The 15,899-nt window shown below is 45.5% G+C and overlaps 1 protein-coding gene across 12 annotated transcripts in view; it reads right to left on the reverse strand.

Annotated features, from left to right (window-relative positions):
- Window positions 1–15,899, reverse strand: part of SRGAP2 (SLIT-ROBO Rho GTPase activating protein 2) — a 225,303-nt gene that overhangs the window by 208,569 nt on the left and 835 nt on the right. For 11 of the 12 annotated variants that reach the window (XM_017648950.3, XM_017648947.3, XM_017648948.3 and 8 more), the window contains exon 2: window positions 14,271–14,876. In XM_017648950.3, the coding sequence (XP_017504439.2) occupies window positions 14,271–14,337 (67 nt within the window). In that variant the 5' untranslated portion in view covers window positions 14,338–14,876. Of the gene's footprint in view, window positions 1–14,270; window positions 14,877–15,631; window positions 15,889–15,899 lie in introns of all 12 variants that reach the window. The other variant, XM_073217036.1, reaches the window with a different exon arrangement.

Raw genomic sequence — 15,899 nt, forward strand, 5'->3', positions numbered from 1 at the left:
ATATAGTACACATAAAAGCAGAGCAGTTCTGGTATGAGCTGTGGGGACAGCTCAGCGTCACTCATGTCAGAGGGAAATATCCAGCCCCTCCTCAGTGGCCCTGACGCACATCGCTTTGGCTGGTACGGTGTTACCACTACAGCATGGTGGAGAGTTCTTGCCCACAAATATGTGGGGCCTCGATTTACACACAAATGCAACATTACAAACCAATATGGGAAAAGACGGCCCTTTCAGTAAGTGGAACTAGGACAGTGGTTAGCCATCTGGAATATAAAGTATAGAGAGATCCCTACCTCATACCATTCATGAAAATCAATTCCTCATTTGTTCAAGGAAGACACATGAGAAACAAAACTTTAAAACCTTTGAAAGAAGGATAGGAGAATATCCTTACGGTTTCAGCATAGGGAAGGCTGTGTGTGTGTGTTTAAAGTAAGACCAAACAACAAAGAAAAAGCAACATAGATTTGAGTATATCAAAATTTAAAATGTCTTATACATCAAAAAATCCAATAAAAAGTGAAGAGATAAGCGAACCCCGGGGGGAAGGTATAAGTTACCCATCACCAACACAGGATGAGAACCACAGTATCTAAGAAACACCTAGACATCAAAGATAAGAAAAACAAGCAAAAGAGCTGTCTCTGGATTATAATTCAAGAACTACTCTGGAGGTAAATTTCCAGCTCATATTCCCCCAGAGCTCAAAGGACAGAACAGAGTGAGATGGCATCTTCTCTCACTTGTTTATATATTCCTAACGTTTACAACATTTGTTATCATATATTATCTCAGTTTATCTATACAACAACCCTGGCATGTAGGCAGAACATACACTATGCTGTTTTAGTAAAAAGGAAATTGAGACTCAAGAAGGCAGATGATCAATTCAGGGATAGATAGATAGATATCTTCCTAGCAAAAAATAAAACCTAGATTTTCGACCTTCTAATCCACAATCTTTCTATATAAAAAAATCTACCTCTACTTTTTACAATATACCTGTTTACACAAAAATCTGCACAGGAATGTTCATAGCAGCTTTTTTCATAATAATCAAAAACTGGAAACAAGCTAGCTGTCCTTCTCTGGGTAGATGGTTAACAATCAGAGGTACATGCACAGTACGGAACACTATTCAGCAATAAAAAGGAATGAACTAGTGATGCAAGTAACCATCTGGACGAATTTTCCAGAGAATTACTCTGAAAGACAAAAGCCAACCCTAAAAGCTACATAATGTATGATTCTACTTATAAAACATTCTTGAACTGACAAGATGAGACATGGAGAACAGTGCAGTGGCTCCAGGAATTGAGGACTAAGGATGGAGGGAGGTGTAATGAGGAGATGATGGAGGGGACAGGACTCTTAAAGAGTCAACATGAGGGGTTCCTGTAGTGATGGAACTGTTCAGCTTTTTTACTGCCAATGTCTGGGTTTGCACACTGTATTAGAATTTTGCAAGATGTTAGCCATTGGAGGGAATATAAAGAGCATGTGCCATCTCTGGGCATTACTTCTTGCAACTGCATGATAATGTATAATTATTTTAAAATGAAATATTCCCCCAAAAAACAAACCAAACAGAACAGTATAAAAAGGCCTGAAATCACCCTGACCTACTATAGTACCAGTAAGAGGTTAAGTGCAACAAAGCATAGAAAGTACTTCACAGACTGGCAAGTGCATGATCAATAGCAGGTGGCAATCACCATTTTCCTCCTCAACCAGCTCCTTCAATGTTCCTCAATCTCAGAATTTTCTCATCACTTTTCTCTCATCACTGCACCTTCGACATCCCTCTACTAGAGCCCTGTCACCATATTTTGTGTAAGCTGTCCATCCCTGAAAGCCAAAATCCTGTCACTGATAGCTACATGCCCACAACCTAACACAATAGCAGGCACACAGTAGGTACTAAAGAAATGGGTGCCAGGTTGAAATTAGCTCATGAGTTCCTTGTTTAATACAAAGTGTCTGGACACTGGTGGGAGTGGGGACCAGGAGGAAGAACACCCCAGCGGCCATGAGCCAACGCCTTGAAAGTTTCAATTACCTTCTCCTTCCCTGAGCAGCTGAGAACCCCAAATGAAGCAAAGGTCTGCACAGAGGGTGTGGCACCTGCAGCAAAAACCCGAGTTCAATTCACTGGGCCTCCTTTTTCATTCTGCTTCAAGCTCTGCAAATGAAGGACTTGACCATTTATAGTTAGGGTCACTGGCACAAGATGGGACAGCAGGCTCTGCTGTACTCTTCTGGAAAAGATTCTAAAGGTTAGTGGACAGCCCTTTTCCTGAAATGATTAGACACAAGAATCGCCTGGGGGCAGAAGAATGTACTAAATTATCTGTCAAGATCTCTCAGAGACCTCACACTCTCTGCCTGGGCAAACAGACTTCGCTTGTACGGTGGAGAGGGGGGTTCCCACGCCCTGAAAACAATGCTAGCTCCTTACTCCTCCTCTAAATAGTTTTCAAGCATTCAAAAAAAAAAAAAAAAAAAAGCACAAGCGGGTGCTTTGCTGCTCCTAATGTTATCGGATAATTTTTCAAATTCTTACTCAATTACATATCACGTTCTTATCTGCAATCTCCACAGGCCAAATAGCCCTGCTTTCACATCGTGCCCACTGAGCCTGCAGAACACAAGCAACCCTCCCAAGTAACTCCAGCTCTCATAAACATGAGATCGTTTTACATTAAGTCGTGTAAGAGAGACAGAGCGTGTGTGTTCATATGCGCGTGCACCCACCAGAGCCTTGTCTTGTAGGAGTAAGGAGACTGGAGGCCAGGGAAGGCTAAAAACTTAGGAAGTTCGTTTCTGCCTAGATAGCTCATTCTTCTTGCTGGTGAATCCATACGAGCGAGCTTACGGGCACTGGCAGTCCCGCTCCCTGGCTAAAAGAGCTAAAGAAGGCTCACACACGTCCGCTTACAAAGAACTGGCCCAAGTCGGTTCCAGGTTTTGGCAGTGGGGAGTGCTCCCAAAGTCTTAAGGAGTGCTATGTGTTTTATTAAGATTGTGTTGTTACTGGCCTTAAAGGATTCAGATCAAGAACCTCATTAATCAAAGCCACAGATACCATCTACCCAAATGCTTCGCTGCTTCGCTTGAAATCGCTGACAGCAAAGAGTTGAGATAACTTGCATCACCACAAATCACTGGATAAATAAGAGATCAAGAGATACAGCACAATGGACTCCAGCAATGTCTAAAACGCAAAGCCTGTTAGTGTCATTTAAAGATGAAACCTTACCAGGGGTAGGAGAGATGAGTGCGAAGAACCTTTGGTGTCTATTCTCTAGTCTCTGTCCTTTCCTCAGGACAATAATCACCATGTAAACTCTACATAGCAACTCACTTTATGATAAACACTTTTTGCTCATATGTCCTAAAAATGATGAAGCAAAGAACCAGGAATCCATCTTTCCATTTTCCAGCTGACACGTTGAGAATCCCAAAGGTGGACGGACGTGTCCAACATTCCGTAGCTAGCCCGCCTTCACCCTTACAACCCTGCCTCCCTATGAATATTTTTTAAATGCCGCAATGATAAAAATATGAGCTGTCATTATTATTAATAGCACCCATTTAAAAACAACGAACTGTTTCTTGACTTACTCACTAGGTGAAAAGAACACAAACATGAATGTGAAAAGGTTTCAACTCCATAATATAGCATACCTCATCACAATCCACAAAGAAATCCCTTAGTTGACAAAGGGCCTAACACATGAAGAGGGGTTTGTGAGGCCAGAGGCTACCGTCCATCCTAGGAGATCTCGCCTGAAGTCACTTCCCCCAAAGCCCAGATGTCTACAGTAACCTTACTCGGGTTCCCCATCCACACCACCTCCCCATAGTTTGTTTCAGCCCAGATGTCAGGGATTAAATGCCTCCCACTTCCTTATTTCTTTCATTTTAATGAAAGACAATCACCCAACTTCCTTTTTCTTTTCTCTTTAAACTAACATACTGCACCCAACATATAACCAAATGTCTGTAATATCGAGAGTTATACAAGCTCCACGTCTGGCCCACTAACTTGGACAAGGAAAAATCATACACACCAGAAGCAGCAGGCTTTTCTCACTCTGCAAGTCTCTTGAGCTGAAAGTCCAAGATTTAATATATTTATCCTGATTAAAGCATTTCTTGTCCCTAGGAATCCAGTCAATATGTCCACTTCTAGAATGAATAGGTAATGGTCCTTTCGCTTGATGTCTCCAACTGTGAGGCACATCTTCCTATCAGAGACTGACACCCAACCAAGTGTCACTTCAACTGCTTTCCAGGCCAGCTGCCACCATGCCACGACCTGGGGTCTACCCCTGTCTGTGTGAAGCAGCCACGCAGACATGCCAAGACCCAGGACTGACCAGTGTCACTCAGAGACTATAAAGGCTTTTGTCCTTACGAGCGTGCCTACTTAACAGGGGCAAAACGGTCATCTTCAGTCACACAAATAAGCAAGAATCACGAACCATGAAAGCAGGGAGGACTTTAGAAACATTCTAATTTTATACCCCTAATTTCTAGATGACAAAACTAAGGCGTAGGCAGGTCGAATGGATGTGTACTAGGGAGAAAGACATTTAGAACTGCATTAACTCCTCTTTGCATCAAGATACTAGGAAATGAGAACCACCTAAATGTGTACAGCACTTCATAGCTGCAAAGGCCTGTCGAATGAATGCTGTCATTTGAGCGTCACACCCGTGTTAAGCTGGCCTGGGTTCATACGTGGTCCTCCCTTACTAGCTACGTGCTGTGGAGTGAGTTATTTAACCTTCCTGTGCCTCATCTGTAAAATGGGGATAATAATAGTAACTACCTCATAGCCGTTGGGAGATTCACGAGTTAATATACAGAAGGCACTTAAAACAGAGCTGAGACATAAGAAACACTCAATAAATGCTAGTTATTAGCCAGAGCTAAGAATTGTCCCCATTTTACAGATGAGGAAACTACTGGAGACCTCAGATTGAGGTACCCCCAAAATCACAGTGGTATATGGCAAAGCCAAACTAGGACCTAAGCTTTCTGCCTCCAAATCCAGCACTCCCCCTTGGTACCCTCCGGCCTGTACAGAACCCAGTAGTTCAGTTTGTTATGGCTCAAAAGAAATACTGCTCCAAATTAGGTATCTCAGTCAAGATGCCTCCCCAAAGAGCAGTTTATTCATCTGACAAGATCTGGCCAATGACCCGTGCTCCCCAGTAAATAAATAAATAAACACAAGAAAAAGACTAGCGGGAAAAGGGAGAAGACCTCTAAGGGGTTTCAATGTTTGGAGAAATTGTTGCCAACTCTTCAGAAACAGGACGTGCTTCTTAAAGTTCATACCATGTCATGTGTTGGCCAGCTTATGCTCTTGGTCCCTTTGTTTTCTTTGCTTGTCTTCCTGTGGAGTGCAGGCCACCCAGCCACCATGGCTGGCAAGGTCTCCTTCTCCAGGGAGAGTGTTTAGACCCTGCCCACCGTGCTGTGATTCAAAATGCAGGATCTGGGCTCAGACAGCAGAGACAAGGCCCCAGCTTTCACAATGCATTTTGGGTCACACCTGCTCGCTGATCAGTGCATTTTTGGAAGAAAGGTTAAAAAAAAAAATACTGCCTTCTCCCTAACAGATGGCATCCTAAAATACCCACCAAAAGGGGGGAGGTGCACTTTCCAGCTGTTTTTCCATCCTCACAAATATACATTTCAAGTTCTAAACCATTCACTCACAATGTATAAATAAGGTCAAGGCTACTTAGTACCAAATGACTTGAAAAACCAGAGGGAAGAGTTTTCCCGTTTGTCCTTTCAGATCTTTCCTCCTCATTGACCACAGATCATGCAGCTGCAGCTCTCTCCAAACCCATACTTCAAAAAAATATCAAACACCTCCTTTTGCAAGTCAACTCTGCTTTAATTCTTGGTCAAAAGAGACCTCAACTTTTTTAACTTCAGCCTTTGAAATATCTGTTTAAAATTGTGAATAAATCCTGAACAAATGTAGAATGTGTTTTGCTTACTTCTGTCTTAAACTCTTTGGAATTTCAGCATCAATATTGTTCTTGGTTTCCAAGGAAAGAAATGTGATTGAAGAAATTTTGATCAACTCAATTATAGCGCTAGGGCAGTGATTCTACAAAGGGTAGTGGGGGAGCAAATAAGGAAGAACAGCCTCCCACCGGGGAGCCTCCACAAGCTATACAGTTTGCACTTGTGCTTGAGTAATGACAATATTCACAATGTTTGACCTACTTTGAATTTCAAATAACATTAACATAGGGAGAAGGCTTTTTATTGGAGTAGGGGGAGAAACGTAGAGGCATGACATCACAGCACTGTCACACCGACCTCAACTCAGAAAATGTTCAATTTGATTTACAAGCATTTTATGCTTACTCTGTGCCAGGAGCTGGACACATAGAAATGAAAAAAGACAGTTCTGTCCCCAAGGTGCTCAGTGAGTTATAAACAAAGAGATGTAAATGAAGAGATTAAAATGTAATATGACGAGTGCAATAATACAGGAAAGCACAGAAGCCTGCTGAGGGATGCTAGGGTGCCTTAATTAACCCCGTGCAGAGAAGAGAATAAGCAGGGAAGACTTCCCAGAGGTGGTGGCATCTGGGCTGGGTTTTAAAGAATGACTACATTTTCTAGGTTCAAAGAAAAGGACCCATTCCAAAGAGAGGACACAGCATGGATAAAGCAGGAAGCATGAAATAACATAATATGGTAAGGCAACTCGGGGCAGGTTCAGCTTTGGGGTGCTATAAAGTGTAGGCAGGGTAAATGGGAAATAGGTGTAAACAGTCTTTTATGCAATGATCTTAGCAGAATAAGACTGTTGTTCTTTTAAAAAAAAAACACACACACATTAGGGGTATTGTGCAAGATATATCATCAAGATCAAATTAAGAAAATATTTCTGAAAAATTATTTGCAGTAGTCTAGGCCATTCGTTTATGCATTCATTATTATAGTCAATGAATGTTTACTAAGAGCCACTATTTAGGCTACACACTGTTCTAGACATGTTTCCCATATGAAGGGACCACCATTATAAGAACTACTTATTTCGCATTTAATATTTACCATCCACGGAGCTAGTGCTTTACACACATCCACAATAAACCAGCAAGGTAGACCTTGTTATCACAGCGTCACCAAAGAGGAAATCTGCAAGTGGAGTTGAGCAATCTGAGCCAGGTGGTGATGTCAACAGGAATCCCATTGAGGGCTGGTTCCAAAGCCTGTGGTCTTTGCACCACACTACACAACCTCAGAACACTCCTACCATAGTCAAGTAGAACAGAGAAGACTGAAAGACAAATGCTTAAAACATAAAGTAGTGCAAGGTCAATGCCATAGTGCTGTGAGGGCGCACTAGAGAGAAGGGTCGTTTCTGGTCAGGGGGACCAAAGAAGGTCCCCCAGCAAAGTCGGGCTCTTCCAGCGGGGCTGAGACTTCAGCAGGTGAGGGTGTGGAGCTGGACAGGGAGAGAGGGGTACAGTTCCACGAGCAGTGCTCAGAACTCACTCTGCAATAGCAGAGGCTCTAACAACTCCTGTTCCGTCACTCAACAGCTGCAGCCCCTAGCAGAGTCACTGAAATCTCCTACACCTCACTTTCTTCATCAGCAAAATGGGACAACAGCAATATATGCCTCCTAGAGTTGGTGTGAGGACTAGGAAATAATCTACATATTTAGCATAATGTCTAGTACATGGTAGGCCGCCAATAACAAAATGTCAGCTAGCGGTATAGATGTTTAAAGAACAGCAATAGTCCAGACAGGACTCCAGTCCTCTTAGAGTAAAATGAGAAATACGGCTGAAACGATAAAACTTAGACCAAGACTGCAGAACAAGTTAATGTTCACCTGGGAAGTTGGCCTCTATTCAGCAGGCAATAGGCAATCAATCATAAGGGAAAATAAGTCACATTAATAACATTCTGAGCAATCTCCTATGGGAGGCCCCAGCCCCGCCCCTTGGCACCTGGCTCACTTGTGACCCCTTCAGAGGAGGCGTGAGGCCCCAGAGACTGGGTCAAGCAAGGTCTTTGGGAAAACAGGTACTGTCACTCATCAACTCCTAATCACCCAAGATTTTTTTTTTTCTTTTTCCCCCTATCCTGCACCCAACCTCATAGTAATGTCTGAGGCACAATTATTAACCCAACCTCCCTGGGAAACGGTTTCTATTCACTAAGATTATTTCCAGGAACCAATCTGGGTAAATTGGATCATTACGTATTTATTTATTTTTAAGCTTGGTAATACCTGGCTTTTTCTTACTCATTTCTAAGCTAATGTCCTTTCGGTAATGTGGTTATTATGTTACTCATTATATCACATATTAAAATGAAGACATTTTGGCAGAGGTGGTTATGTTCATTTATCTCGATGTTTTCATGGGTGTAAAACGTGTTAAAAAGTTACCAAATGTACATCTTTAAACATGTTTAGTGTACATCAATAAAACCTCAATAAAGCTGTTAAAAACACGAGGAAGTTTTAGTAATTCATGTAGTTATTAAAACATATAAAATTGTTATTAATATAGAATGCCCATATTATGAACACAGGTTCACATTCATAATATGAAAATAGTATGTATACTTTAAATCTTTATTCTAAAATTATCAGGGCAGGAAATTACATAGGAATATATCTAGTCTTATAAAACTTTGGTGTAGAGGACATTTCTTTAAAACTATGGATACAACTATATTCATGGCAGCATTATCTGCAATAGCTAAAAGGTGGAAGCGACCCATGTGTCCACAGATGGATGAATGGATAAACAAAATGTGGTTCACAGATACAATGGCCTTAAAAAGGAAGGAAATTCAGACAAATGCTCCAACATAAACTTTTAATACACTATGCTACGTGAAATAAGCCAGTCACGAAAGGACAAATACTGAATGATTCCACTTACATGAGCCTCCTGGAGTTGTCAAATAGAGACCCAGGGGTAGAGGCAGTATTGTTTTGGGTACAGAGTTTCAACTTTGCCAGATGTAAAGTCCTGAGATGGTTGGAGGTAACAGTTACACAACAGTGTGAATCTACTAAATAACACTGAACTGTACACTTAAGAATAGTTAAGATGGTAAATTTTATGTGCGTTTTACCATAATTAAGGAGAGATAAGAGTTCCTACACGTGACTGTAAAACCAGTAGTGGTGTAATTTTGTAATTTTTGAAAACGTTTCTAAGTACTCTCACTATTTATATTTAAATCCAACAACTTCTGAAGTAAATTTCCCAGATTCCCCAAAAGGCCAGTTCTGCAGCTGACACCAGGGAAAAACGGTTCGCTTGAATTTTGTTACCTATAGAAATGTGAGTATTATATTGACTTCTTTTCCCCTCCCTGCAACACGGCATGTATTTTCCTAACAAAGTCCTGAGATCCCGGGTGTCAGCTAAGCACTATTTCCACAAAGAAAACCTCAGAAGGAGAACTTTACAGGGTCCACTGGCAGCCCACGTTTCTCTGGAATGAACCGCGGGAGTTTCTGAGTGAGGGGCGGGGCACCTACTGATTTTAAAAGGGGGTGGACCCTACACATCAGGGCCAGGTCAGCCTCTAAACTTCACAGCAAAGTAAAGACTGGGGCTTGTCTAGCTTTCAGCCTGTGTGGTGTGTCATGATTCCCAAGGTCAATTTCCCGAGAGAATGCCTGACATTGAAAAGAACTCCTCACCAACTTGGCTTCTAACTGTTTGGCACAGTGCACAGCACCCCCAGCTCCTGGCCCTCCACCTTCCCCCAGGATCTTTCAACTCTGAGACACAGAGGACTCCATTTTTTCCAAGAGCTTCATTCTCTTCCGAGAGTTTGCCTTACTTCAGCGTCCTGTTTTCCCTGAGCAAGGGAGAGAAGCCTTCAATCATCTCGCAGGAAGATGATAGCATCTGCTTGGGGATTCCAATGAGATGTTTTACTGCAGCTTTTCACAAACTGATTATATTTAAAGCTCCCTTGGGGAGTGGGGGCTGGGAGGAAAGAAGCTTCGGAGAAGACCTTTGCTGGCATGAGTGAAGAACTGCTCAGACCTCCCGGGGGAAACAAGCATGTTTAAATACCAGCAATCTCCATTCCCAAGTGCACAGTGTGTCGAGTTTGAAATTTCATCTCCTGCTCCAAAAGGGTCCTGAAAGAGTTAAACTGTTCCAGGCAAAGGCCCGGAGGCTTTTCTATCAAAATGCTCCAGATGGAAATTACAAAATTCACTTCTCAGCTCTGGTGCACACACACTGTTCTTCTAAGACATTAAAAAAAAAAAGAAAAAGAAAAAGACAAGACCCCTAACATTCTGAAGAAAGAGAATTTGACTGCTCAGCACACAGTGCCACACTGTTTCAGACGATTCCTCCTAGAGGGTTGGCATTAGCTGTCAATCTCAAGCTTTCTGGGGGACTGTAAAAACTCCAGGTGTGGAGACAGTAAAGGAAAGGGGGTCTCAAATAAAGAAAGGACAGTAACTGGGCGAGGATACCAGGATGCCAGCTCACCCAAATACCACGCTATCACCTCTGGAAACCACGCCCTGTACCTGACCACCTTTCGCTACTCCAATCCCAAAAGAAGCTAACAGAGTAGAGGCCAAAAGGCCTCAGGTTATACTCATGAATCTGACCACGGTTGTCAAGAATTTCCAGAAATTAATGTAGATGAAAGTGCTTTGTAAATTGGAAGGTACCATGGAAAAGCGCTAAGAATATTATTGCCTTTGAATTAGACATTGAGAGGCATGAACTTTCAGAGGCATCTGAACACCCACAAACCAGAAACAGTGATGGTTTTTAAGAAGGTGGCTACAAGGCAGGCTAAGCAGGCACGCCCCTCAGAAAACCCCACGGCAGCCTCGGAAGTCCTTCTGGGCCCATGCAGTCAGGTGGTTTAAATGGAGGCAAAACCCAGAGGATAGACGGTGCCACAAAGTCCCCTTAGAGCCCACTTGATTCAAACCACTCTGACTGAAAAGCAGGACTCAGGACTCTGGTCAGAGACCCACAGCAGCAGCGGCCAGTGACGACACAGTTAAGCTGTTCATTATTACAGAAAGGGAAACTGAGGTCTAGAGGGTTTGTGACTGACCCACCATACTTTTTGCTACTACTGCAGGAACCTACACTATCACTGAAGTTCCATTCCAGATTTGTTTCCTATCATTTGACAGCTAGCACTCGGGGAATGAACAGGCAATGCGGCCTTACCGGTCAGCCCAACTGAGCAAGAAGGCAGGTCCCCTAACAGACTGGACTACTAGACACCGTGCTAAATGAGGGTCACACTGAACCCCTGCTGAATCCTCACAGCTACCTTATGAAATGCGTATTATTTTGCCTATTTTCCAGATTAGGACACTGAGGCTCAGACAACCTGCCCAAGGTGCAGGACAAGTGAGTGGCAGAACTGAGATTTTACCCTGAATCCCTCTGACTCAAACACTTATGCTCATAACCACCAGACAGAAATAGCAATTTTCCTTTTTTATCTTGGCATCTGTAAGAGAATTAAGACTGGCAGCACTATGAATCTCATATAACATATAAAAAGCCGAAACTCCTAACAATTCTGACTGAGGGCCTCCAGCAAGTGGGGGAGCAGAGCCGACCCAGAACCCGGCAGGTCCTTTGTCTTCGAGTTCTTTGCACTTCCACAGAGAACACAGGTTGTAGAATATACAGGAGGGGACTTCTGTCTTGTTCCCTGCTACGCTGCCAGCCCCCAGACCACATAGTAGGCACTCAATAAATAGTTAACAAATACAGGCGTGGAGGCAAGCTGCTCTGGCCTGCTTGTGTGACCTTCGGAGGGCTTGTCCTCTCTAAGCCTCAGTTCTTCATGCCATGAATGGAGGATGAAATAATACATGGAGGATTACGCAGGCCAATTCATATAAAGCAATTCAGGACAGGATAGAATACAATGAACACCCAAAGTGGGATCTGTTATTATCATTACCACTACTATTCATTGATAGATTCTGGATTCTTAAGGATTTTTTTTTCCCTCTCCTTTGGACAGATGATATTTCATAGTAAATATGAATAGAATAGAATAGAACAGAATGGAATAGAGAATTGGGAGTCAGTAACCGGCTTCTAGTTTCACATCTACCACCACCTAGCTGTGTGACCTTGGACAAGCCTCTTAATTTCTCTGTACTCTCTTCAGCTCTAAAATGAAGGGTTTAACCATTCAAACCAGTTTCATAAGCATTCAACGTGCACCTTCCCTGAGTAAGAAAGACATCATGCTAGGGCACCTATAAAATTCTATGATCCCGAATGGTGTCAATGGAAAAATGTGAGAGCAAAGCCAAATAGCTCCTTGCTTGTGGCAAGGTTGAAGAGAAACCCCAAAGAGCCAACGGCATTACATCATCTCAATGAGCAATGTTTGTAAATACATGAAGTGTTTCATTTTGAGACACACTCGTGAGAAATTCCTCACCAATGAGGAATTGGCAGATACGGTTCTATTAACACCTATCAGCCTCAACCTTCCAAAAAATAAACATGTAAAATCACTTTGCACCTTAGTCAAATGGTGTGCTTCTGGAGAGAAATCTGGGAAAGTCAAAGTTATTAACGCTTCCTATGGCAACAGTTAAGAATAGGATGTGTTAAAATAAGAAAAAAGAATGACATATCTGGTTTAAACTGCAGGGGGGATTCCAGGAGCAGAATGCAGTGCATCTGGACAGGACACAGAGGTCAGTGGCCTATTGTTTACAAAAACAGGCCCAGATTTTGAACAGTGACAAGAGGCCAAGATCTCAGTTTTAACTCACAACCACACCTCTCCCAATCCCAGTTCAACTGAAGCTATCAATCAGTCAACTCCCCCACCTCCATAATAAACCCACCAGTATTTGCAGCCAAGTAGATAGAAGGTCCCTCAGGGCACCTACAGCATAGACCAAGCTGGTGACATTAAAAAGATCCTACAGGCACAGTGGGACTTCAAACTACCTGCCAACCTTCCCAGAGAGAAGGCAGAGGCCCCTTCCAAACTCTACCCCTATCCTTACCCCTACCTCAGACAATCATGAGAAAGGAGATAGGGCCCTTCCCAAGTCCTCTATGATAGGAAAGGTCTCCTTGCATTGATGCAGGGAAAGAAGGAGGGGCCCCTCCCTCTGTAGTCTGAAACAAAGGAAAACCCAGAGCTCCAACCATGTGGTGTAATGTCCAAGGCCACCCACCTCTCCCACTCCCCAGCTGAGGTCTCAATGGGCTAGAGCCACAGGGCTCTTCCAGTGACTGGCCAGGAAGGGACAGAGCCTTGCACAAACATACGCTAGGGCTCTTTAATAGGCAGGAACCCCTCCTATGGGAATTACTGGTTAAAATAAAAGGTTATCCGGGAAGGGGCTTTGATTCATGTGCCAAGTCAGGCAGTTGACTACATGTGCAGACAGGTCACTTGGTTTCTCCAGGCCCACGTTTTGCTTTTCCCTTCATATTTCTGCAGAGGGAATTGGGCCTTTAGAGGCACGTATTCTGGAGCAGAGAGCAATCACAGAGAAGGGTTAAACAATTATGCCTTCCCATTCTCCAGAATCAGCACCCAGCAACCCTAACACTCCAACTCCATTCAGGTTTAGGTGAGGGCGGAGACTGGGTGTGAGTGGCCTTATTCTTTCTGTTCTCAAATCTCTGACTGAATGCGGGGCAGCCAGAGACCAGGTGAGTAAAAGGTGCACCCAAGGTGGCTACAGACTTTGCGTCCGATGCCATAGCAAATGTCATGTTTTGATAGAGTGCATCAGATAAAACCCCGCCTGTCATGACTCTCTGAATTGAGAAGGGACATACATTCTCTACCTGGATTCCTCTCCACCCTCTGGAAATGAATTCTCAAACACCTGTCAGATTTCACTTGTCCTTCAAGGAAACCTGACCCAGACACCCAGAGGCAATTACTGCCTTTCTCACTCCAAGACCCTTCGGCACCTCCTGCCACCCTATCCAGCCTGGGGATGAAAGGGCTGCCAAAAAGAACGGCCAGCCCTACAGAAACAAACCCAAAGCCCACTCTGATGATTCCTTTCCAGAGCCTGTGGCCCCTGTCACAGCCCATCCCTGGGAGGCTCAGCTCCACCTATGAAACCACCTCTGGGCTCAGCCTGCCCTCACCTGCTCCACCCAAAGAAATGACCATCCTTCAAATCAGAGTGGAAATATATGCCTCAGTGGTCCACTGGGGATATGCATTATGCTATTTTTAAAAGGCCTTACCTTTGACCTGAGTATCGTACTCGGCTATGATCTCCTTATCCTTTTTGAATTTGGCTGGAGACGTCATGTTTTCCTTCTTTCTTCCCAATTCAAATTGTGAACTGATAGATCCACAGGAAAAATCCAACACCGAAATCAATACCTCCAAGAGCGCTTCTCCCCAGGGCAGAAGGGGCCCCCCGCGGTGGTCTCCAGCGCTCCGGGGAGCGCGGGCTGCGGGCTGGGCAGACGGCTACGGCGGGCACATGCAGACGGTAGGCGCTGGGGCCGGGCGCGGCGGCTGGTGCCTTTGCTAGAGCCGGAGCCGCAGCCTCAGCATTAGCCGGGAGAACTGCAGCGCCCGGAGGCTGGCCTGGGGTCTGACATCAACGACACAGGCGGGGAGTGGAAGTCCTTCCGCACAACATGGTGTGGGGGGTGCGGGGGTGTGGACGCGCCCAGCTGTGTCCCTGGGAGGGAATGGGTGCGTATCGGGGTGCCGGGGGAGGGCTGGGCGTGCTTCGCGGTTTTCTGTTGCACAGGCTCGAAGATGCTGCAAATCAAATCCCAAACGGGAGCCGCAGCAGCGCGGACTGGATCGGAAGTCGTTTGCTCCGGTTCACTTGCCTGTAAATGCAGGGGAAAAGGGAGGGGGCGATGAGCCCCGGCGCAGATCCTAATCACGGCAGGGGTGGGGTAGGGGACGTCGTTCAAAGCCCGGCCTGGGCCCGTTCATCTCAGCCAAACGCCGGCGGGCCCGACGCGAGGCGAGGTGGGGTGGAAGGAAGCTCCCTCCGGATTTTGTTTTAAGGCTGAAAGAAAACACTTCGGAGCAGCCGCCCGCGCGAGCTTCGGGTGGGGACTGCGGCGGGAACGCAGGGCTCCGGGCGGGGACTGCGGCACCTCGGCGGCCTCCCGAGCCCCGCTGGCGCTGGGCAGCGGCCAGCTGGAGGGAGACCTCCCGGCCCAGCCTCGAACGCGGCCCCTGACCCCCGGCTGGGGCAACTCCCTGGACATCAAAGGGGATCAAAGCCGGGGAGGGACACGCCACCCGGGCACAACTTTTCTTCCCCTCCCTACCCTCCTCCCAGTTGTTTTGTTTTTGGTTACTAGCTTCTCTTGGCAGCAAAATGTTGCGGGGGGTGGGGTGGGGGGAGATCTGCAGGAAAAAGCCCGCTCGGCACGGGACACATCCAGGAAAACAATGTGGTCGGCAGAAGCAGGAAACGGGTTAGAAGCAAGGGTCGGAGTCGGGAAAACCAGGCGGCTGGGGAGGGGAGGGCGGAAGGCAGTCGTCGCTTCCAAGCCAGAGACGAGAATGACTGTAAATGCCACCCCCAATATTTTTTGTCACCCAAACCCCGAGATCCAAGATACCGCACCCAATCCCAGGCTGGGGGTGGGAAGGTCGGTGAGGGTCGCAGTTCCGACTCCTTGCACGGGGAGGTGCCGGAGAAGATAACGCCCCGGCCAAGGCCCAGGAGGCGGGAAGGAAGCGAGCGCAGAGCTGGACGTTTCGCTCCCCGGCCTGCCGCAGCGACGACCTCCTTGGCCGCCCCCTTTCCCTCTCGTGGCCGGGCCGGGAGGAGGAAGCTCCCGCTGGAGTCTTCTGCTTCCCGCTCCCGGTGGAAGGGCCGCACTGAGGAAGGA

This window comes from Manis javanica, chromosome 11, assembly GCF_040802235.1.
Source record: "Manis javanica isolate MJ-LG chromosome 11, MJ_LKY, whole genome shotgun sequence".
NCBI classification, from domain to species: domain Eukaryota; kingdom Metazoa; phylum Chordata; class Mammalia; order Pholidota; family Manidae; genus Manis; species Manis javanica.